This window comes from Lemur catta, chromosome X, assembly GCF_020740605.2.
Source record: "Lemur catta isolate mLemCat1 chromosome X, mLemCat1.pri, whole genome shotgun sequence".
In the NCBI taxonomy this organism is placed as follows: domain Eukaryota; kingdom Metazoa; phylum Chordata; class Mammalia; order Primates; family Lemuridae; genus Lemur; species Lemur catta.
The window spans coordinates 7424598-7448705 of record NC_059155.1 but is presented as its reverse complement, the minus strand read 5'-3'; the positions used below and the strand labels follow the sequence as shown (position 1 = coordinate 7448705).

The following is a 24108-nucleotide window of genomic DNA, read 5'->3' as shown; positions in this document are numbered from 1 at the left end:
AAATGAGCTTCTTCTAGGCACCCTTTTAAAAATTTGGTATGTCTTTTAAGTCTTATGGAATCCACAGATCTCACCTCTGTCCCTTCTTTTCTTTTTTAAAGTTTCTTGTGTATATTTGAGGTTCGCAGCATGATGTTATAGATAGTAAAACAGTCGCTATAGTGAAGCAGGTTAATATATCTATCATCTCACAGTTACTTTTTGTGACAAGAGCAACTAAAATCTACTTATTTCACAAAAATCCCTAATACAATACAATTTTATTAACCGCAGTCTTCATACTGTGCATTAGATCTCTAGACTTGTTCATCCTACATATCTGCTGCTTTGTATCCTCTGACCTACACCTCCCCATTTCCTCCCCTACACCTCCCTGCCCCTGGTAACCACTGTTTTATTTATTTATATTTACAGATATGCCACTGTATGTTTGGCTTTTTATAAGATTCCACATGTAAGTGAGATCATGCAATATTTTTCTTTCTGTATCTGGACTATTTTACTGAGCATAATGTCCTCCACCTCCGTCCATGTTGTGGCAAATGGCAGGATCTCCTTTTTTTTTAAAGCTAAATAATATTGCATTGTGTACATGTATCTCATTTTCTTTATCCATTTGTGTAACTACAGACATATCTTGGCTATTGTGAATAATGCTGCACAGAATACAGGCGTGCAGATGTCTTTACAAGGTGGTGATTTCATCTCCTTTGGGGTATATACCCAGAAGAGGGATTGCTGGGTCATATGGTAGTTCTAATTTTAATTTCTTTATGAACCTCCATACTGTTTTCCATAATGGCTGCACCAATCTTCGTTCCTACCAACAAACAATGTAGTAGGGTTCCCTTTTCCCACACCCTTATCAACACTTGATGACCACATGCCAAGCAGATGCTGGTGCCATGGCCTTAGGCCTCCCAGCTTCCAGATCCATAAGTGAAATAAACTTTTATTGTTTATAAATTACCCAATCTCATATATTTTGTTATAACTGCAGAAAACAGACTAAGACACCTGATAGCCACTTTTTCTTCTTCTTTAGAGAAACGTCTGTTCAGATCCGTTGTGATTTTAGAATTGGGTTATTTTTTTCTGCTATTGGGTTGTAAGAGTTATTTATTTATTTATTTATTTGAGACAGAGTCTCGCTCTGTTGCCCGGGCTAGAGTGAGTGCCGTGGCGTCAGCCTAGCTCACAGCAACCTCAAACTCCTGGGCTTAAGCGATCCTCCTGCCTCAGCCTCCCGAGTAGCTGGCACTACAGGTGCATGCCACTACACCCGGCTAATTTTTTCTATTTTAAGTTGCCTGGCTATATTTATTTATTTTTTGAGACCGAATATCATTCTGTCAACCTGGTTAGAGTGCAGTGGCATCATCATAGCTCACTGCAACCTCAAAAACTCTTGGGCTCAAGTGATCCTCCCGCCTCAGTCTCTCCTGAGTAGCTGGGACTACAGATGTGCACCGACAGGCGCAGCTAATTTTTCTATTTTTCGTAGAGACGGGTTCTCACTGTTGCTCAGGCTGGTCTCCAACTCCTGACCTCAAGACATCCTCCTGCCTCAGCCTCCCAGAGTGCTAGGATTACAGGCATGAGCCACTACACCCGACCGAGTTGTAAGAGTTTTTTAAAAATAAGTTTTGGATATTAACCCCTTATCAGATATGTGGTTTGCAAATATTTTTTCTTAGTTGGTAGGTTGCCTTTCCGTTTTGTTGATTGTTTCCTTTGCTGTGCCTTTCTTTTTCTTGTTATTTATCTGAAGAACCTGGGCCTTTGACCTGCCGAGTTTCCCATTCTGGCCTTTGCTGACTGCACCCTTACACCAGGCTATCGGAGCGACAGGGTGTCTGCTTGTTTATCTTACTGAGTTACCCGCTGTTGATGCTTAATACCTGTACATATTAATTCACTGGGGCTAGAAAAATGGGGATCTTCTAATTTTATCATTTGTTTTTCATTTATTACCCAGAATACATTCATAAAGAGACATCTTCCTTCATCTACCCAGTGGGACAGCTCACATGGGAAAGGGGGGACAATGCTCGCTTCTTTCCCTTAACTAGTTTCCAAGGTAATGAAGTGGTTCCCTCACATCCTGTGGAGATGACAAGTTGTTTTTGTTTTTTAATACCACAGTGAACTCGTGGGTTTAAATATATTTGCTGGGCCAGGTGCAGTGGCTCACATCTGTAATCCTAGCACTCTGGGAGGCCGAGGCGGGAGGATCATTTGAGTTCAGGAGTTCGAGACCCCATCTCTACGAAAAATAGAAATAAATTAGATGGACAACTAAAAATATATAGAAAAAATTAGCTGGGTATGGTGGCGCATGCCTGCATTCCCAGCTACTCGGGAGGCTGAGGCAGAAGGATGGCTTGAGCCCAGGAGCTTGAGATTGCTGTGAGCTAGGCTGATGCCACAGCACTCACTCTAGCCTGGGCAACAGAGCGAGACTCTGTCTCAAAAATAATAAATAAATAAATAAATAAATATATTTGCTGGATTTCAAGCTACTGTAATTATTATACAATCATGCATCACTCAACAACGGGAATATGTTCTGAGAAATCCATCACCAGGAGATTTCATCGTTGTGCGAACATCCTAGAGTGTATTTACACAAACCTAGGTGGTTTAGCCATCACCTACATAGCAAAGAGATCCAAGAACACATCATTTCTGCTTTTGCATAACCACAAGTCTTAGGTAGAGGTTTAAAAACCTAAGGAAGGCATGCTGGCGATTTTGCATGTATTAGCATTAAGACTATGCTACATCCTGTTCAAGTGACAATCCTCTTTCCTTTCTGTTCTCATGCCTGCCTTTCAGCCCTGCTGAACTATTTACAAAAAGCTTCGTGCCTTTTCCATCTTAATGCCTTTGCACATGCTGATTCCTCTGCCCATTGTTCCAGTCTCAGCTTAGCTACCACTTCTTCCTGGAAGCTTCTGTAGACCACTGATCTGACAGAGATGTCTCTCTTGTGTGTTCCGTAGCATCTTGGTTTTCTCTTATCATAACATTTATCTCACTGACTGCAATTGTGTGTTTATTCATCTGCCCCCTCACCCGCCACCCATGAAACTGTGAGTGCCAGGGCCTGTGGCTTGCTCACCTCAATTTCCCCAGTATCTGCACTGTGTCCAGCATATCAGTAGGTTATAAATAAGTAATTGTTGAATGGATGGGTGAAGGCGAACTGGTCTGTGTCATTCTCGTCCTTGCACTCTCACCACTCCTAGTTGGCTGTTCTGCTAAAGCACTCATTACCCTGTGTTGAAATCCACCCATTTCGTATTCCTGTGCCCCCTGCATCCCAGCTAGAGAGTGATCAGCTGTAACCCCCTTCTCTAGCAAGACACATGGTGCAGAATAGGCACTCCATAAATAAACTCTTGATGTAACTATCTCTCAACATTGTTATTAAATCTGTTGTTTCCATAAAACTAAGAGCAGTTAATGTGAAACTTGTTTCTGTACTCAGTTCGACTTCCCCTTTTAGAATCATTTTTGGGAAGTGTGACAAAGTTCCTCTTCACATTTCCCCACCAAAGTGGCCTTTGGAAAGTTTGGGGTATCCCATGCTCCCCATGAAAGCTTTCCTCATCTCAGGGAGCACTCGGGACCAGGCCTTACATTCCCATTTGTCTCAGCTGATGCCAGAAACCCCGGTTTCCCACCTCCCACATTCCGAACCTCACGCCGGACTCAAGCTCCTTCTCACGTGTTTAGTGGCTACACTCTCGTCCAATGCCATGTGTTTGCAGCAGGAATTTATTGAATCACTAATTTTTCCTCTCCCTCCTAGGTCACCCTCATAAGCATACAAACATGTTGTTATTTCTCCTGTCTTAAAACCACGGACTTAATCACACTGCCTTGTTCATGTCCTGAGTGACCAAACCTCTTCTCAGAGCTTTATACTGTCTGTGAAGGCGGAAGCAAGCCAGGGTTCACCTGCTGCAACCTGACATGGAGTGACAGCCCTCCTTCTCCTTGCTGCTCCTTGCCACCGCCCTGAAAAGAGCTTTTGATTCTGAGGCATAACTGTGGGTCATCTGTGACCACTGGCCTTCACTCTTCAGTGCTGCTTTGGCTTCTCTGCTACCTCAAATATCATGTTCTCTGAGCAGGGAGGGAGCTGAGAACACTCCAAATACTGGCTTTTTCTTTTTCTCTGCTCCCTTGGTCAAAGCTGGTGGACTTATAAAAATGTCAGGCATAAATGAAGCTACAGATACAAAAGACTTCCTGTCCCAGTGGTTGCCATACCTCCTGGCAGAAGCCTGCACTTCCTGCTGTCACACATGCCACCACACGGGAGAGAAAACCACAGAGCTATAAATCTCTCCGCTGTAATGTCAAGTGTCTCCAGTGTAGGAAAAGCCTGCAGTCCGCCTATCATCCTGCTCTGTGCTCAATTCCCGATTGAGGCTAATGCCACAGTTCCCTGTGGCAGAGGTTCCACATTTCTCCTCCCTGGCTCTTGGAGAGGGCAGGGAAGTTTACAGATTCAGAGGACTCCTTAGGGCTTTGGTCAACTGCAAATAGCCACTTCCCCAGACCTGTCCCCCTTCTCTGTACTGAGCCAAGATGGTACTGTCTACAGCAAACATTTTAGGTCAAGGCTGACTGGGGAGCAGAGAAGCCCCAAAGCCACTTGCCACTGGTTTCTGTGGAATATCATTCTCTTTTCTGAGCATGGACTAACCTTTGCTCATCTTACCTAAAGGCTCAGCTCTTTCCAAGGTTCATATTCCATCAAGGAAATTCCTTTTAGTTCTTACAGTGTTTCATAACAGGGGCATTGATAGCTTTAAGCCAGACAATTTCTGCCATGCCTCCCCCCTTTATGAAGAGCAAAAAATGCATATTTTCACATGTCCCCTAGGGTAATGATACTATCCCTGGTTGAGAAACACTGTGACTCCAAGGGGGTGAATGCTTAAGTGCCTCTCATTTTTAAAAAAATATTCCTTGACCTCACAGCTTTCCACCTTTGTAATCATACATCTCTAAAGGGTTGGCTACACTCTTCTTTCTACTTTTTTTACTTCATTATTGACCCTTCTACCCCCATCTGAGTTCGTATACATTCCTACAGCTGTTTAGCCGCATGACTTTGGGTGCATTACTTGATCTCTCTGAATCGCAATTTTATTATATGTAACATGGAGACAGTAATGTTTACCTCTCCCATCTGGAGATTAAATGGATTATGGTAAAGCAATTAGAAAAGGCTCTCTTGCATAGGAAGTGTAACCAGCCATGCTACTTAATTCTCTTAGAATTCCATTAGTGTTTTAATCATCCTTGGAGTTTTCATGGAAAGACAATTATATTACCTTCAGATAATGGTAATCCTCTCTCTTCCTCTCAGATGTGTATGATTTTTCTTCTTGGCCAATTCTTCATAACGTAAATAACAATGTTAGATGATACTGGCAATGGTGGACATTCGTCATTTGTATCTGATTTGAATGTACCATATTGGCTCTTGGACTGAGATAGACAATAGTAAGAAAATTTCCTTCTTCTTCATTACTAAGATTCTTTTAAAGCCTGAGTATACATTAAATTTATATTACATGCTTTATGTTGCATCAATTGCAATGATTGTATAATTCTAGTCCTTGAAACTGTGAGTGTGAATCCCATTACTAGACTCCCTAATCCTGACCCATCCTTAAAAACATCTAACAAAGTAGACTTGAAGATGGTACACTAGTCCTTTAATACAAAGTGTTTCATCATTGTAATGGCTGATTTGCTTCCTTCCTGCTGTCCTTGTCATGACATAGGTTCTTGGCAGAGCCTGAGAATCAAGAGCAATTGGTCCAGTAACTTCTTATTGAATTGCCTCTCTGCAGGCCTGGCGCAAGCGTTGGTTTGTCCTCCGGCGGGGCCGCATGAGTGGCAACCCTGATGTCTTGGAGTACTACAGGAACAAGCACTCGAGCAAGCCCATCCGGGTGATAGACCTCAGCGAGTGTACAGTGTGGAAGCACGTGGGCCCCGGCTTTGTTCGGAAGGAATTTCAGAATAATTTCGTGTTCATTGTCAAGACCACTTCCCGTACGTTCTATCTGGTGGCCAAGACTGAGGAAGAAATGCAGGTGTGGGTACACAGCATCAGTCAGGTCTGCAACCTGGGCCACCTGGAGGACAGTGCAGGTGAGAGTGGAGTTGAGGCTCCTGTATGCTAAGTGGTAGCGTGGGATGCTGCACCCGCACTGGAGAGCTACCGCAGAAAAACGGTGCAAGGTGCCAAGCCAGCCTCCTTGAGGGTGCTTTGGCAGGCAAATTTATATCAGAACTGTTCCTACCAAGTACTGGAAATTACCCTCTTTCGCCTGGTTCTAAGATTCAAGTCCAAATATGGGAAGGCAGAATCTATTCACACATTGAGCATTGCAAGTGACTTTGATGCCTTTCAAATCCTTTCGTGTCTTTGCTCTCATTCTATCACAGTGAAAGTCAAATGTGGGTGAAGATATCCTACAGGGCTCTGATTTTCCCCAAGATGATGACACTTCATTTTCTAGATATATGAAATAACACCATCTTTCAAAAATTCGTGGAGCTCCGGCTTTTGTGCTACCTTTTTGGTTTTTCAGCACCAAATGGTAGAAAGACAGAACTTGACTACTTATCGCAGGCAAGAAAGAGTTCCTCATATCTCCAACTGTCTCAAGTTCTCTGCAGGGGAAATTAGTTGTAAGTTTGCTGTGGGCCATTTCTGGGCAGTGGGGGCAATTGACTCATGCAGAACCCCCCCCCCCCCCCCCCCCGCACACACACACACATACCGTTCTTCCTATGTAATAGACCAGGTATATTGTAACCTAGGGTTACAATTCACTTCCCTGCATGGATTTTGTTGTTGAGCCCCTGGAATTATTGCACCATGCCCTGATTACAAAAATATGGGATTTTTGAATCTGTGTTTTTTTTTTCAGCCTCTTAGTCTAGTAGATAAAATCTTGTCCCTAAATCCTGTGGTCTACAGTTGCTTCAACATTTCAACAGTTACTCTGTTTTTTTTTTACCATCTGCCACTGAAATGGCTACATTATACCACTAGGTGGCGATGGAGAGTCAGAGTTGCATTTCCCTCTAGAACAGGCACACGAGGGTGTGTGCTTCCTGAACACAAATTCCTTTTCTTTTCATGAACCAGAGAAGCTGGTGAGGCTATTTAGTAATATTGCTGAACTTTGAGAGCACTCAAATAAAATGAAATGAAGTGATGGCAAGTTCTTTATTCTTGGTGCAAAGACACAGCTTACGTGCAAAGTTACAGTAAGTCCACCCTGGCTAGTCTGATGCTATGCAAACCAAGCTTTGCTGCTGGCTCCCTTTTCCCTGTCTTCAGCCCTGACTAGGTATGTATTCATGTATCGTGTTATATGCCTCCTCTGCTTCTTTCCTCATCCAAGAGTTACCATAAAGCACATGTACATAATGTGTTTCCAAATAACCCAAGAGCAACAGGAATAAAATAAGTAAAGCATCAGGCAAAAAATGAAGAGCCCTGCTGGTGTAAAGTTGGAAGAAGCCAGAAAATTCCCCTGACTCCTTTCATTGCTGTAGCGCCCTCCCCCCTCAGTTTAAGGGCAGAGTCTTCCTTGAGAATTACACCGAAAGGGCTTTCTTGTGGCTTTTCACGTATAGTGTTTGGTTCTGTCTCCAGCAACCATAGAATGGTCAACACATTATGTGTATCCTGGCCAAGAGCTCTGTTAAAATGATTTTGCATATTAACTCATCTCATCCCCATACCAGTTCGATGTCATATGTGCTATTATTATCTTTACAAAAAGCGAAACTTGGAGAAGGCAGGCCGGTAAGTCACGCAAGGGTGGGGAACCTGTGGCCTTCTGATATCAACATTGTTCTTTTTTAAGCACCAAAGGAGGCAAGAAAAGCTTCATCTTTCTGTGCTTGCACCCCTTTTAATAAAAAGATTTGTTCTGTAAAATTTGGATTCAGTCAAAAGGCCACACTTAAAGACCTAAAAGACCCCATGTGGCCTTAAGGCTGTAGGTTCCCTACCCCTGCAAGAGCCTGGACTTGAACCCTGGCAGCTCTGGGTCACTCTGAATCAGGAATCCTGAAGTACCAACTCAGTTAAAAGGGGAAATAAAAGCAGGTTTTTAATTGGCCATTTCTGATCTGGAGTTCTCATTGGTTCATGATCTAAATTCATCTTAAGAGCCATGTTCAGGCGATGGAGAGAATATTATGCTCCTTAGGAAATGTGGGCTTTTCCAGCCATCACAACACCCTGTTTATTTCCTTCCTTCTACTTATAATAGTCATTAACAGGATTCTTTATTTATGTGTTATTTGTCTGTCTCCTCTGCTAGAATGTAAACTCCAGTAAGGGCCGGGTCTATGTCTTTGCTGTATTGTTAAGGTTAGAAAGGTTCTAGGCGCATAGTAGATGTAATAGGCATTTCATATAGACATCTCTCTAGTGTGTGCATGTGTGTGTGTGTATAGACACATACATGCATATGTATGCATAAGCATGCATGCAGATATAGACATATATACTTGTTATGCATAAATACATATATGTAGATACATGTTTGTTGAGTGAATAAACTATGATGCAGGACTATTTCTGAGGGCCATAAGGAATCTGTGTGCAGACCATCTCACTGAAGATTTTTTGGCCAAGAATGCTTGTTTTTTTTACTCTTAATTGATTCAACACTTCACTGTTGGAACATTGGCCTTCTTTCCCAGACATTGTTTATAGCTTGGGGAAATGGTCTCGTCCATCAGTACAAACACCAGCTGTGATTTGCATCTTCTATTTGGCTTCTTAGATGCTGTTTGAGAAATTCTGAGTGAGTGTTATAGCCATTCTTACAACATTAACCTGGGAAATGATTTCTCCAGCAGATTCCATGGAGAGCCTCTCTCACATGCCCTCCTCCCTCCAGCCATCTCCTGCCAGCTGCCTTCATACTGCCCAATCTGCCAGCTCCTCCTTGCCAAGAGATGACCCAAACATTAATGCCATAGCCACTGAGGAAACCAGAAGTGAATCGGAGCTTCTCTTCCTTCCTGATTATCTGGTTTTGTCCAACTGTGAGACTGGAAGACTGCACCATGCCAGGTATGCCTATGCCCAGGCCTCTGTTCGCAGAACCCACGCTGCTTCCTCTTGCGCAGTCTGTCGCTGAAACGTGCTCACTGTGCCTCATCAATTCAGTCCACTTAGTGGTAGCATTTTCTAGTGGTGTGTCTGTTCTCACCTGTCCTACTGCCAATGCCAAGGCAGTGACAGAGCACCATCAACCCTTGTGAAAGATGAAGCATGCAGTATACTAAACAAAATGAGTCATATATGTCAGCATTGTGGTTTTCACTTCTAACCGTGCATTTTCATATGTCTCTGATGCTTGTAGGATGAAGAAAATCAGCAAACCATTTTTCTTTTTCTGCACAAAGGGGTTGGTGTAACTGAGGATTGTAGAGGGAATATGGCTCTGTAAATAGAAAAAGGGTGATATTGGAGGAATGAGAATGAGGCCAGCAAGCATGGGTTTTGTGACGGGTGGATGGCTACATTTCAGTCCAAAGTACATGCTTTTCTTCCCCCAGTCTACCCACTAGATGTGACAGCTGGTCAAACTCAGACCGCTCTTTGGAACAGACTTCCTTTGATGATGTCTTTGTTGACTGCCTGCAGTCACTGCCCTCCAGTCATTTGGTCCACCCCTCACGCCATGGAAATGGGTCTCAAGAGGCCTCTTCCACGAGGCCGCAGGCTGCCCTCATCTGGAGTAAAGAAATCAATGGGCCGTCCAGGGACCAACTGTCTTCTTCATCATTGCTGGAAACTTCCTTAAATGCCACCATTCAGGTAGATAAAAACCAAGGTTCCTTGCCATGTGGGGCAAAAGAACTAGACATTATGGCCAGCACTCCACCTCCCCGCCCCCCTAAGCCAAGCCATCTCTCTGAACGGTGCCAAGAGGAGCAGCTCCTGTGGAGTGGGCACAGCAGCAGCAAGAAGCCAGGATGCACTCTGGTTCCAAGAAGAATCTCTCTCTCCAGTTTAGACAACATGAGAACCTGGAAAGGTAAGTGTTGGGCGCTAAAATTAAGGCGCAGAGAGAAGCCTGAGCAAGGGCTGCCTTGCCTGGCTCCTCTTCACTCCTGTGTCCACGTGAGGACTTTACTCAGTGTCCCTTGCTCTTGCTGGCATGGTCTCCTGATGTGGCTGGGTCCTTGGTGGAAGCCTGAAAGTAGCACTCTCTGCTCCTGAGTCCCCCTACCCTTTTTTGAGCCTGGCCACCAGGAGAGATACTTAGGTCCCTGTAGATGGTGAAAGAAGTTGGATCCCTGGCCCCTTGTGATGGGCTTGCCATGTGATCCCTTGTCCAAGGAGGGGATCCCCACCTGAGACTGAGCTCCTAGTGTTTGTTTAGTGTCACTCAGGGACCCATTTGGTACAGAAAGTGATGTCTTTTGCCTCAGCTCAACCCCATTTCCTTCTCTGCCTCTCACGTACATAGTGATCCCTGAGACTAAAGACCACAGCTCCTTTCTTCTATTTTTCAACAATCTCATCATCTCACCAGCCTCATTCATCATCTCACCTACTCTTCTTTCTTATGTCAGCCTGTGTCTCTCAGATAGACACAAGCTCATTCTTCCTCTCTGTCTCTCTCCTCTCTTCTCTCTTCTCTCTCTACTTCCAAATATAATTACCTACGCATTGGTACCTATTTTGGCCATGTTTTAAAGGAACTATGGAAAGGATAAGGAATGCAAATTCATTTTCAAATTGTGTGACTCTTTCATTCTGACTGAGGTACTAAGTCACTCTGGCAAACACTTCCCCCAGTGTCTCTAATGCTGTTAGCAGCCATTCCACATATTGCTTCCTTCTGACAATCCCAATGATATGCATATATGCTGATTACACAAAGGGTCTTCATGTGCTAGCATTTCTGAACAATAGACAAAAAAGGAAAAAGGAAAGAACAGCTAAGGAAATTTTAGAAGGTGAAATGAATAAAACCAGTAGAATAATAGAATATGAAACTGAATCAAAAGTCTGAAGTTGAAGAACAAAAAAAAAAATGGAATAGTTTACAAATTCAAGACAAACATAAAACAGATTGTAATCCTTTACCTGAAGGCAAACAAAGGTTAAAAGTTGGTAAAATAGAGAGTCTGACCATGGCACAGAGACCAAAACAACAGCGGTGCCTGGAAGCAGAGTGGCCCGGATGAGGCAGAGCGAACGTGTGAAGTTTATTGTCCTGCCTTTGCCAGCGCCACCCACCTGGAACCAGTGTTGGTGTGTGGTGGCAGAGTGGGGTCAAGCTTCATTTTTGTCCATCTGGATCTCCATCCGATGACCCGGCACCCTTTATTGGAAAGACTGTCCTGTTCCCGCAGCTCCCCAGCCGCCCCCTCTGTTGTAGATGAAGTTCCCGTGGATGTGAGAGTCTGACTCTGGGTCCCGCTTTCCATCCCACCGGGCCCACTTGGCCAGCTTCCACCAACACCACACTCACTTAATTACTGTATGTTTCTATCTTGATATCCAGCAGGAGAAGTCCTCCCACCTATTTTTTAAGAGTGCCATGGCTAGACTCAATTTTACAATCAGCTGGTCAGGTTCTAGACACACATACAAATATATTGGAGATTTGAGGAGGATTGCATCATATCTATAGATCAATTTGTGACGATTTGACATGTTTACAATGCTAAATTTTTCAATCCATGAACAGAAAATATCCTTCCATTTAAATTTTATTTTTTTATTTTAAAATATTTAATTGACAAATAAAGATTGCATATATTCAAAGTATAATATGTGATGATTTGCTATGCATATGCATTGTGTATTTATTAGCACAATCAAATTAGTTAACACATCCATCACCACCTGTGCTGTGCATTAGATCCCCAGAGCTTGTTCATCTTAAAACTAAAAGTTTGTACCCTTTGGTCAACATCTTCCCATTTCCTTGTGTGCCCCACTGCCTGGCAACCACCATTTTGCTCTCTATTTCTATGAGTTTGATTTTTTAGATTCTACATATCAGTGGGATCAGACAGTATTTGTTTTTCTGTGCCTGGCTTATTTCACTTACCATAACGTCCTCCTGGTTCACTCATGTTGTCACAAATGACAGGGTTTCTTTCTTTTTTAAGTCTGACTAGTATTCCATTGTGAATATTTACCACATTTCTTTTATCCATTCATGCACTGATGGACACTTATGTTGATTCCATATCTTGGCTATTATGAATAAAGCTGCTATAAATCTCCATGTGTGGGTTCTTGTTTGGACATAAGCTTTTTAATTCCTTTGGATACATGTACACAAGATAATAGTTTCATATCCTTTGGATAAACCCAGAAGAGGAATTGCTGGATCACATGGTAGTCATATTTCTAATTTTTTGAGGAACCTTCACAGTGTTTTCCGTAAGGGCTGTATTGATTTACATTCCCACCAACAGTGTACAAGGGTTCCCTTTTCTCCACACCCTCACCAACAATTATCTCTTGTCTTTTTGATATTAGCCATGCTAACAGGTGTGAGGTGATATCTCATTGTGGTTTTGATTTACATTTCCCTGATGATTAGTGATGTTGAGCATATTTTTAATATATTGGTTGGCCATTGTATGTCTTCTTTTGAGAAATGTCTATTCAGGTCTTTTGCTCACTTTTTAATTGGGTTATTTGTTTTTGTCGCTACTGAGTTGTATGAGTTCCTTATATATTTTGAGTGTTAACCCCTTATCATATATATGGTTTGCAAATACTTTCTCCCATTCTGTAGGTTGCCTTTTCGTGTTGTTGATTGTTTCCTTCCGTGTGCAGAAGCTTTTTAGTTTAATGTAGTTCTAGTTGTTTATTTTTGCATCTGTTACCAGTGCTTTTGGAGTCATATCCAAAATATCATTGCAAAGACCAATGTAAAGGAACTTTTTCCCTATGTTTTCTTCTGGCAGTTAAATGGTTTTAGATCTTATATCTAAGTCTTTAATCCATTTTGAGTTATTATTTTTTTTTGTATACGGTGTAAGACAAGGGCCCCATTTTATTGTTTTGTGTGTGTGTGGATATCCAGTTTTTCCAACACCATTTGTTGAAGAGACTTTCCTATCCCCTCTTTGTATTCTTGGTGCTCTTCTCAAAGGTTAATTGACCATATATGTGTGAGCTTATTTCTAGGATGTCTATTTTGTGCCTTTTGCTCTATGTTTCTGTTTTTAAGCGAATATGCTATAGGTATTATTTAATTTCTGTGGATAATATTTTATAGTTTTTAGTGTGGAAGTTTTACATATCTCTTATTAATGTATGCCCATGTATCTGCTATTTTTTATGTTATTGACATGGTACTTTAATAACTATTTTTGCTGTTATATAAAACTTAAATTGAGTTTTGAATTTTGATTTTATGTTTTTCTATACTATAGATTATTTTGCATTTTCTTTGCACATAATCATATCACCTGCAAATAATAATAGCTTTGTTTCATCTTTTACAACCCTTATATTTTTCATTTACTTTTTCTTATGTCACTGCCTGGGATAGGAAGTCTAGAGCATTGTTGAATAATAGTGGTGATAACAGGGATCCTTGTCTGATCCTTGATCTCAGATGGAAAGCTTCCAACATTTCACCATTACAATGTGGTTTACTGTAGATTTTTATAGATACCATTCATTAGATTAAGGATCTTCTCTTATACTTTGCTAAGTGTTAGTTTTTGAAATCATGAATGGACGTTGTATTTATTTTATTTTATTTTCAATTGACAAATAATGATTATATATATTTATGGGGTACAATGGCCTTTATTATGTTGAGGTACATTCCTTCTATGCCTAATGTATTAAGAGTTTTTGTCATGAAGGAATGTTGAGTTTTATCAAATGCTTTTTCTGTATCTTTTGGGATGATCACATGATTTTTGTCCTTTATTCAGTTGATTATCACATCTATTGATTTGCACATGTTGAACCATCCTTGCATCCCTGACATAAATCCCACTTGCTCGTGGTATATTATCTTTATGATGTACTGTTGGATTCGGTTTGCTAGTATTTTGTTGAGGATTTTTGCATCTATGTTCATCAGGGATATTGGCCTGCAGTTTTCTTTTTTTTGTTGTGTCCTAATTTGGTTTTGGTATCTGGGTCATGCTGGCCTTACAGAATGAGTTAAGAAGAACTCTCTCCTCTTTATTTTTTCTGGAATAGTTTGAGAAGAGTAGGTGTTACTTCTTTAAATGTTGGGTAAGCCAATATGGCGGACTAGAAACAGCCTGCACATACCGCTCTCAAGGAGAGGATCACAAGTTGCAAGTAGATGTTCACCTATGGATGGATCATCTTAGAGAGACACCCAAAGTGAAGGAGAGGGAAGCTGGGTGAAACACTTGGCAGGGTTGGAAGGTTCCTGGGGAAGGTTCTCACATGTGGGGAAGGGTCAGATTAGAGAACCCCAGGATTCCACGCTCTCCCTGTGTGGACACTGCAACTTGAGCTGTGAGGGGACCCCACCACCACCACGGCAGACCTCTGGACTGATCAGAGAGCTACTTAGGGACTGTGCAGCAGCATTGCTCTGGAGAGCAGAAACCATGCGGTCCCACTGCCTTCTGATGATCCTGGATTGCTGCAACTGATGCCATTTTGAGAGCTCAGCCACAGAGTACCTGCTTTGCATGACAGTTGGCTCCACTGCAGCCACCTCCCCATTGCCCCTGCCAGGCCAGGGAGGGAATGAAGAGGGCAGGCACTCTTGTGTGCCGTATACTTGGGTGCTGTGTGCCCCCCCACCACCAGGGCATCTGAGCAGAGCAGGAGCCTCGACTCCCAGCATCTGCCACTGCCATCTAGTTACTGCTGCAGCTGCCACCACCTGAGTAGCACCACAAAAGCTGCCACAATCAGTCCTGGATGGAAAGAAAGCCTCAGCTACCGTAAGCCATCCACAATGTGCCATGTACCTTCACGGCCCTGCTCCCTGCATGCTGCTCATTCACCACCCCTCCATCTACTGTATACCTAAGTGGCCCCACCTGCCACACCCCAGCAAGCCACCATGGCCCCAATCTCCTATGCACTGTACAGCTGACACAGTCCCTGTGTACCACATGACTCAGTGGCCCCACTCCCCAAGTACAGCCTGGCTGCCGTAGCCACACATACCACTTGCCTCCATGGCCCCAGCCACCACTGCAGTGCTTCTATCCTCAGCCATACACCACTGCATGCTGCCACTGCACCTGGACTTGGGCAGAGCAGACACTCACAGCCATGGCACCCCGGCCATCATCAAAATAGCCTCACCCAGCTGCTACTGCTACTGCTGTGAGGAGGCCTGGGCAGAGTAAATTCCCACACCACTTGCCTCCATGGAGCTCCCTCTTGAGCTCCCAATAGCAGCCTGGGGAGCAACCCACCAGTCTGCGTGAAGACCCCCAAGCACTGGCATGGACTGTGACAACCATAGGAGAACAGGATGATGCAGGAGAACAGCTGCGTTACAGGCTTTCGGTGCATCCATCCCTTTCCTGCTGCGTCAATCTTCCAGAGTAGGACACAAGTGCACCGTCCATGGACCTCTCCTCCTATGCACTAAGTAGAAAAGTTCCCAGCAGAGGAGAACTGGTGCACCACAAAAGTATCTGTCTTGAGCTGAGAGGTTGAGATGAGAAGGAACCAGCATAAGAACTCTGGCAACATGAAAAAACAAGATGTTTTGGCATCCCCAAAGGATCATAATAGGTCTTCCACAATGCACCCCAACCTAAAGGAAATTGTCAAAATGTCAGATACGGAATTCAGAATATGAATGGCAAATAAGATGAATGGGATTGATGAGAAAGTTGAAAACCAACACAAAGCAACAAAAAAAAAATTCAGGATATGAATGAAAAATTCTCTAAAGAGATAGATAGCACAAGAAAAGATATAACAAAACTTAAAGAAATGAAAGAGCCATTTAGGAGATTTCAAAACACAGCTTTAACAACAGACTAGACCAAGCAGAAGAAAGAATTTCAGCGCTTGAAGACTAGGCCATTTAATTAATCCAATCAGTCAAAAAATGTAGAACAAAATAAGGAAGAATGAACAATCAGTCATAAAAATATAGGACTATGTAAAATGTGCCAATATAAGAATCATAGGTATCCCTGAGGGAAAAAAAGGAAAAGCAAAAAGCATGCAAAACCTATTTGAGGGAATAATTGAGGAAAGCTTCTCTGGCATGGCCAGAGATTTACAATTCCAGATAAAAGATTGTCCTTGAATGCTTGGAAGATTGATAGCAAATAGGACATCACCAAGACACATAGTCATCAGTCTGGCCAAATTCAAAGTGAAGGAGAAAATCCTACAAGCTACAAGATGAAAGCAACAACTAACTTACAAAGGAAAACCCATTAGACTAACAACAGACTTCTCAGAAGACACCTTATAAGCCAGAAGGCATTGGAGTCCCATTTTTAGTATTCTTAAACAGAATAACTGCCAACCAAGAGTTGGTATCCAGCAAAACTAAGTTTCATAAATGAAGGGCAAATAAAGACTTTCCCAGACAAGGAAACCCTAAGGGAATTGATACCACTGGGCCTGCCCTACAGGAAATGCACAAAAGTACACTATACATGGAACAGAACAAGTGGTACCCACCCAGGTATAAAAATACCTGAAAGTTAAAGCTCACAGCGCCTTATAGAAGCACAAGGAGGAAAACAAAACAACAAGGCATCATTCAACATGATGAGTAGAACCGTATCTCACATATCATTAATGACATTGAATGGCCTTAATGTTCCACTTAAAAGATATAGATTGGCTGAATGAATGGAAAAACAAAACACATCCAAGAAACCCATCTAATTCACAAGGACTTTCTTAGACTCAATGTAAAGGGATGGAAAAAATATTCCACACAAATGGAAACTAAAAGTGAGCAGGAATAGCTATTCTCGTATCAGATAAAATAGACTTTAAATCAACAGTAGTTTAAAAAAAGACAAAGATGGTCATTATGTAATGATAAAGGGAGCAATTAAACAAGAAGATATAATAATCCTAAATGTATATGCACCTAAGAAGGAACTTCCAGATTCATAAAATGAATTCTACAAGATGTAACCAAAGAAATAAACAGCAGCATCATAATAGGTGGGAGCTTCAACACTCCACTGAAAGAATAGAACAGATCATCAAGACAGAAAATAAACAAAGAAACATTGGAATTAAATGGGACTCTGGAACAAATGTACCTAACAGACATTTATAGAACATATCTCCCCAAAACTACAGAATATATATTCTTCTCATCAACACATGGGACATCTTCCAAGATAGATCATATATTAGAATTCAGAAAAGTCAAAGTCATACCATGTATCTTCTCAGATTACAGTAGAATAAAACTAGAAATCAATTCCAAGAAGCACTCAAATCTACACAAATATACGGAAATTAAACAACCTGCTGCTGAATGACCAATGGGTCAATGACAAAATTAAGATGGAAATCAAAAGATTTTTAAAACTGAATGACAGAGAGGACACAAGCTTCCTAAATCTATGAGATACAACAAAAGCATTGTATCAACAGGGGAAGTTCATAGCTTCAAATGCTTACATCAAAAAGACAGAAAGATCACAAATTAACAACCTAATGTCACACCTCAAGGAACTAGAAAAAGAACAAGCCAAACCCAAAGCCAGCAAAAGAAAAGAGATAAAGCTCAGAGCAGAACTAAATTAAATGGAAACAAACAAACAAATAAAAAACTGTACAAAAGATCAACAAAACAAAAAATTGGTTTTGTCAAAAGATAAACAAAATCAATATAATATTATCTAGATTAAACAGAAATATAAGAGAAAGGACTCAAATAAGCTCAATCAGAAATGAAAAAGGAGACATTATAGCTGATACCACAGAAATACAAAATATCATCCATGACTACTATGAGAACCTCTATGCACACAAACTAGAAAATCTAGAAGAAATGGATAAATTTTTGGAAACACACAGCCTCTCAAGCCTGAATCAGGAAGAAATAGAAATCCTGAACAGACTAATAACAAGTAGCGAAATTGAAACAGTAACAAAAAGTCTCTCACCCCAAAATTATAGACCAGATGGATTCACAGCTGAATTCTCCCAGACCTACAAAGAAGAACTGGCACCTATTTTACTGAAACTGTTCCAAGAAGGAGGGAATCCTCCCTAACTCATTCTATGAAGCCAGTATCACCTTGACACCAAAACCAAGAAAGGACAAAACAAAAAAGAAAACTACAGAACAATATCCCCTATGAACATAGATGCAAAAATCCTCAACAAAATACTAGCAAACAGAATTCAACAGCACATCAAAAAGATAATTCACCATGATCAAGTGGGTTCCATCCCAGGGATGCAAGGATGACTCAGTATACACAAGTCAGTAAATGTGATACATCACATAAACAGAAGTAAAAACAAAGACCATGTGATCATCTCAACAGATGAAGAAAAAGCACCCCTTCATGATAAAAACCCTCAACAAACTAGGCATAGAAGAAACATACCTCAAAATAATAAAAGTCATATATGACAGACCCACAGCCAACATCATACTGAATGGGGAAAAGTTGAAATTTCTTGAAACAAATGAAAATGAAAACACAACATACCAAAACATACCACCCAGAATGCACCTGATCTCATCTGATCTCAGAAGCTAAGCAGGGTCAGGCCTGGTTAGTACTCAGTGGCTCAGACTGTGTTTCTTAGTGGAGGCTGTGGCAAGGCTTTGCTGGAGACAGGGATGCCAGAGTGCTACTCCTTGGGCATCAGTGGTATTAGCATCAGGCCAGGCATACCAGTTCTCAGGCATCCAGCTGTTAAATGTGGGTGCCAGTGGTGGCAAGTATGCATGTACCAGTCCTTGGACCTCCAGGCAGCTTTCTTGATTTCTGGCAGTGGTAACAGTAGACTAGATGTGTGGAAAGATTTTTATATTAGAGATTTAATTTCTTTAGTTGATAAGACTATTTGGATTTTTCACTTCTTGTTGTGCTCTTTTTTGTAAGTTATATTGTTTTAGGAATTTGTTCATTTCACCTAATATTTCCAATTTGGTTTTTTTTTTTTGCATTTTCTAGAATGTCATATAGTTAGAATCATACAATATGTAGCCTTTTAAGATTGGCTTTTTCACTTAGTAATATGCACTTAAGTTTCCTCTATGTCTTTCATGGCTTGATAGTTCATTTCTTTTTTAGTACTAAATAATATTCCATTATCTGGATGAAGCACAGTTTATTTATCCATTCACTTACTGAAGGACATCTTGGTTGCTTCCAAGTTTTTGCAATTATGAATAAAGCTGCTATAAACCTCCATGTGTAGGTCCTTGTGTGGACATAAGTTTTTTAATTCCTTTGGATAAATAGCAAAGAATGCCATTGCTGGATCATATGATAAGAATACGTTTAATTTTGTAGGAAACCTCCAACTTTCTTCCAACATTGCTGTACAATTTTGCATTCCCACCAGCAATAAATAAGAGCTCCTATTGCTTCACATCTTCTCCAACATTTGGTGTTGTCAGTGTTCTGAATTTTGACCGTTATAATAGGTGTGTAATACTATCTCATTATTGTTTTAATTTGTATTTCTCTGATGACATATGATGTGGAGCATCTTTTCATATACTTATTTGCTATCTGTATAACTTTTTGGTGAGATTTCTGTTAAGGTCTTTCGATTATTTTTTAATAAAGTTGTTTGCTATCTTAGTGTTGAATTTTAAGAATTCTTTGTATATTTTGGATTACAGTCCTTTATCAGATATGTCTTCTTTTGAAAATATTTTCTCCCAGTCTGTGGCTTATCTTTTCATTCTCTCTGTTTTATTTTAATGAAGGCCAGCTTACCAATTCTTTCTTTCATGGACTGTCTGTTTGGTGTTGTATCTAACAAGTCATTGCTAAACCTAACGTCATCTAGATTTTCTTCTATGTTATCTTATAGGAGTTTTATAGTTTTGCATTTTACATTTAGGTATGTGATCCATTCTGAGTTAATTTTTGCGAAGGGTATAAGGTCTGTGTCTGTATTCATATTTTTGCATGTGAATGTCCAGTTCCTGCACCATTTGTTGAAGAGACTATATATAATATAATCTACATTGTATCACCTTTGTTCTTTTGTCAAAGATCAGTTGACTATATTTATGTGGGTCTATTTCTGGGCTCTCTATTCTGCTCCATTGATCTATTTGTTTATTCTTTCACCAATACTATACTTTATTAATTACTGTAGCTTTATAGTAAGCCTTCAAATCAAGTAGTGTCAGTCCTCCAATTTTGTTTTTTTTTTTTTAGGGGTTTCATAATGTTTATTTATTGTTCTAGTGATTTACATGTATTAACTGATTTCATCCTCACAGTAACTGTTCTGTGAGGTTGGCAATATTGTTGTTGCTCCCACTATACAGATGAGAAAAGGAAGGCACAGGGAGTTGAGGGAGTTTTCTCCTAAGTGTCACTAAGTAACAAGCCTGGGATCTCATCCTGGGCAGCCTGGCTCCGAAGACCACGCCCAAGAACTCTGCTCTCTCCACCTGCGCAGAAGTAGTCGCTGTCCTAAGGAGCGCACGGGCTAAAAGCTCAACATGCAAATAAATGAATTATAGTACAAGGTAGTAAGAAACAACAGAGGGGTGCCTGACTACTGGCGAAGCTCCGAGAAGAGCGGACTGGCTCACCTTTGCGAGGCTGGAGGAAGTCTGCCAGGGAGGACTTCCTGCTTTGAGGGATTCACAGGCTCAGACCAATCAGTCCAGATGCCCGAGAAGAGCGTTTGCACGCGCAGGGTGCTGGTGGGCGACAGTGCCGGTGAGAGCCCGGTACGGCAGCGCGGCCCAGCGGAAAGGGCTGCTCCCCCACCCCCAGCCCCCGGCGAGTCCATCTGGGTCAGAGTTCAGGCCCGGCCGCTTGGCAAGTCAGTTAACTCTCCCGGTGTGGTCCTCACTTAGCCTCACACGCTGTCGCTGTCTCCAGGGGAATAATTGATGCAGAGGTTCCTTGTAAATGGCCAAGTGCAGGCAACTGTGAAGGCTGCTGCCACTCCTCGGAAAGGACAAGGCCCAGCGTGTCTTGCGGCGGAAACGCGAATCACGACTCTACTGCCTTTCTCCAGTGACCGCCTCATAAGACTGAATTGAACCTCCCAGTTCCAGCACCGAGCTCCTCGGGAAGCGCGCCGAGCGCCGCGTTCCGCCGCAGACCCCGGGCCGCGCGGCCGACCGACCGGCAGGGCGGGCCGAGCAGAGCGGAGCAGGGCCGCCCGGGGCCGCCTCTCTCCCTCCGCACAGAACAATTTTGTTTTTCTCATTCAATATTGTTTTGGCTATTCTGGGTCTTTTACCTCTCTTTATAAACTTTAGAATTTGTCGATATACACAAGGTAACTTGTTGGAATTTTGATTGGGATTGCATTGAAGCTATAGATCAAGTTGAAAAGAATTGACATCTTGAACATACTGAGTGGTCTTATCCATGAACATGGAATATCTCCCCATTTATTTAGTTTCTCTTTGGTCTTTTTCATCAGACTTTTATAGTCTTTGTCACATAAATCTTGTTCCTATTTCATTAAATTTATACGTAGGTATTTCATTTGGGGGGGTGCTAAATACATTGTATTGTGTTTTTAACTTCAAATTCCACTTGTTCATTGCTGGTACTGTATATAGGAAAGTAATTAACTTTTGTATATATTAACCTTGTATCTTGCAACCTTGCCATAATCACTTATATTTCCAGGAGGATTTTTTATTGATTCAGATTTTCTATATAGATTATCATGTTATCTGTGAACAAAGACAATTTTATTTCTTTCTTCCTAATCTGTATACCTTTCATTTCCTTTTCTTGTCTTTTTGCATTAGCTAGGGCTTCCAGTACAATGTTGAAAAGCAGTGGTGAAAGGGGACATCTTTGCTTTGTTCCTGATTTTAGGGGGAAAGCTTTGAGTATCTCATCATTCAGTATGCTGTTAGCTGTAGGATTTTTATATATATCCTTTATGAAACTGAAGAAGGTCCCCTCTATTTCTAGTTTATTAAGAGTTTTTATTGTGAATGTGTGTTGGATTTTGTAAAATGCTTTTTATATATCTATTGATATGATCACATGATTGTTCTTCTTTAACTTGTTGATGTGATGGATTATGTTAGTTGCTTTTCAAAAATTGAACCAGCCTTATATACTGGTAATAAATGCCACTTGGTAATGGTGTGTAATTATCTTTATATATTGTTGGATTCAATTCACTAGTATTTTGTTCAGGATTTTTGCATCTGTGTTCATGAGATATATTGGTCTGTAGTTTTCTTTTCTTGCAATGTCTTTATCTGTTTTTGGTATTAGGGTAATGCTGGCCTCATAAACTGAGTTGTAAGGTATTCTCTCTGCTTATATAATCTGAAAAATATTGTAGAGAACTGGTAAAATTTCTTTCTTAAATGTTTGGTAGAATCCACCAGTCCATCTATCTATGCCTGGTGCTGTCTGTTTTTTCAGATTATTAACTATTGATTCAATTTCTTTAATATACTTAGGCCTATTTAGATTATCTATTTCTTCTTATGTGACTTTTGGCAGATTGTGTCTTTCAAGGAATTGGTCCATTTCATCTAGGTTATCAAATTTGTGGGCATAGAGTTATTCATAGTATTTATTTTTGTTTGTTTGTTTGTTTTTGTTTTTTTGAGACAGAATTTCACTCTGTTGCCCGGGTTAGAGTTCCATGGTGTCAGCCTAGCTCACAGCAACCTCAAAGTCCTGGGCTCAAGCAATCCTCCTGCCTCAGCCTCCCGAGTAGCTGGGACTACAGGCATGTGCCACCATGCCCGGCTAATTTTTTCTATATATTTTTAGTTGTCCAGCTAATTTCTTTCTAGTTTTTTAGTAGAGACGGGGTCTTGTTCTTGCTCAGGCTGGTCTCGCACTCCGGAGCTCAAACGATCCACCTGCCTCGGCCTCCCAGAGTGCTAGGATTACAGGCATGAGCCACCACTCCCAGCCCATAGTATTTATTATTATGTAATAAATAAGTATATGGTATGTTAGGTGATAGGTACTTTGGGAAGAGAAAAACCAGAGCCAGCTAAAGAAAATCAGTAGAGCAGGCAGGGGACAGGTTGTAGTATTAAAAGGGATGATCAGGATAGTTTTTATTGAGAAAGAAGTTTTGAAGAACCATTTGAAGGAACTGAGGGAGAAGACTATGCTGATATCTAGGTAAAGAGTTTTGCAGGCAGAGGATAAAACTAGAGCAAAGGCCCTTATGTGGGAGATGTTTGGTGTGCTCAAAGAACAGCAAAGTTAGAGCAGTATGATTGGAGTGGAGAGAGCTAGGAGATGAGTTGTAGGAGATGAAGCAGAGAGGTAAGGCAGGGTAAGATTATGTTGTTCCTTGTAGACCACTGTGAGAACTTGGGCCATGACACTGAGTGATAAGGGGCAATTGGAGGTATTGAATAGAGAAGAGATATCACTCTGGCTGCTGGGTGGCAAATAAACTGGGTGGAGGGAGATTCCAGATCATGTGGATTTGTGTAGACCACTGTAAGGATTTGGGCTCTAACTCTGAGTGGGATGAGGACGTTGCAGTGTACTGAGTGGTGGAGAGACATGGTAGGGCTTACATTTTAACAGGGTCACTGCTGTGTTAAGAAGAGACTGAAGAGAGGCAAGGATGGAAGCAAGAAAACCAGTTAAAAGACTAGTGTAATAATGAGGCAAGCTATAATGGTGACTGGCACTAGGGTAGTAGCTTTTGAATTTGATAAAAGTGGTTGTGTTCTTGATATATCTTGAAGGTAGAACCTCAAAGACTGGATGTGCAATATAAGAGAAAACTAGAGTCAATTATAATTTTATGGTTTTTGGCCTGAGAAACTGAGACAGGGGAAGGAACAAGTGAAACAAGTTGGATGATAGGGGGAGACTGGGAAGTTGTTTTTAGATATGTTGTGTTTGAGATGCCTATTAGAAGTCCTAGTGAAAATG

At 41.3% G+C, this 24108-nt stretch overlaps 1 protein-coding gene across 2 annotated transcripts in view; it reads left to right on the top strand.

Annotated features, from left to right (window-relative positions):
• The window catches only part of GAB3 (GRB2 associated binding protein 3), a 76698-nt gene that overhangs the window by 31137 nt on the left and 21453 nt on the right, over positions 1-24108 (top strand). Inside the window, exons 2-4 of one of the 2 annotated variants that reach the window (XM_045538266.1) lie at positions 5880-6183; positions 8923-9139; positions 9628-10109. In XM_045538266.1, the coding sequence (XP_045394222.1) occupies positions 5880-6183; positions 8923-9139; positions 9628-10109 (1003 nt within the window). Of the gene's footprint in view, positions 1-5879; positions 6184-8919; positions 9140-9627; positions 10110-24108 lie in introns of both variants that reach the window. The other variant, XM_045538265.1, reaches the window with a different exon arrangement.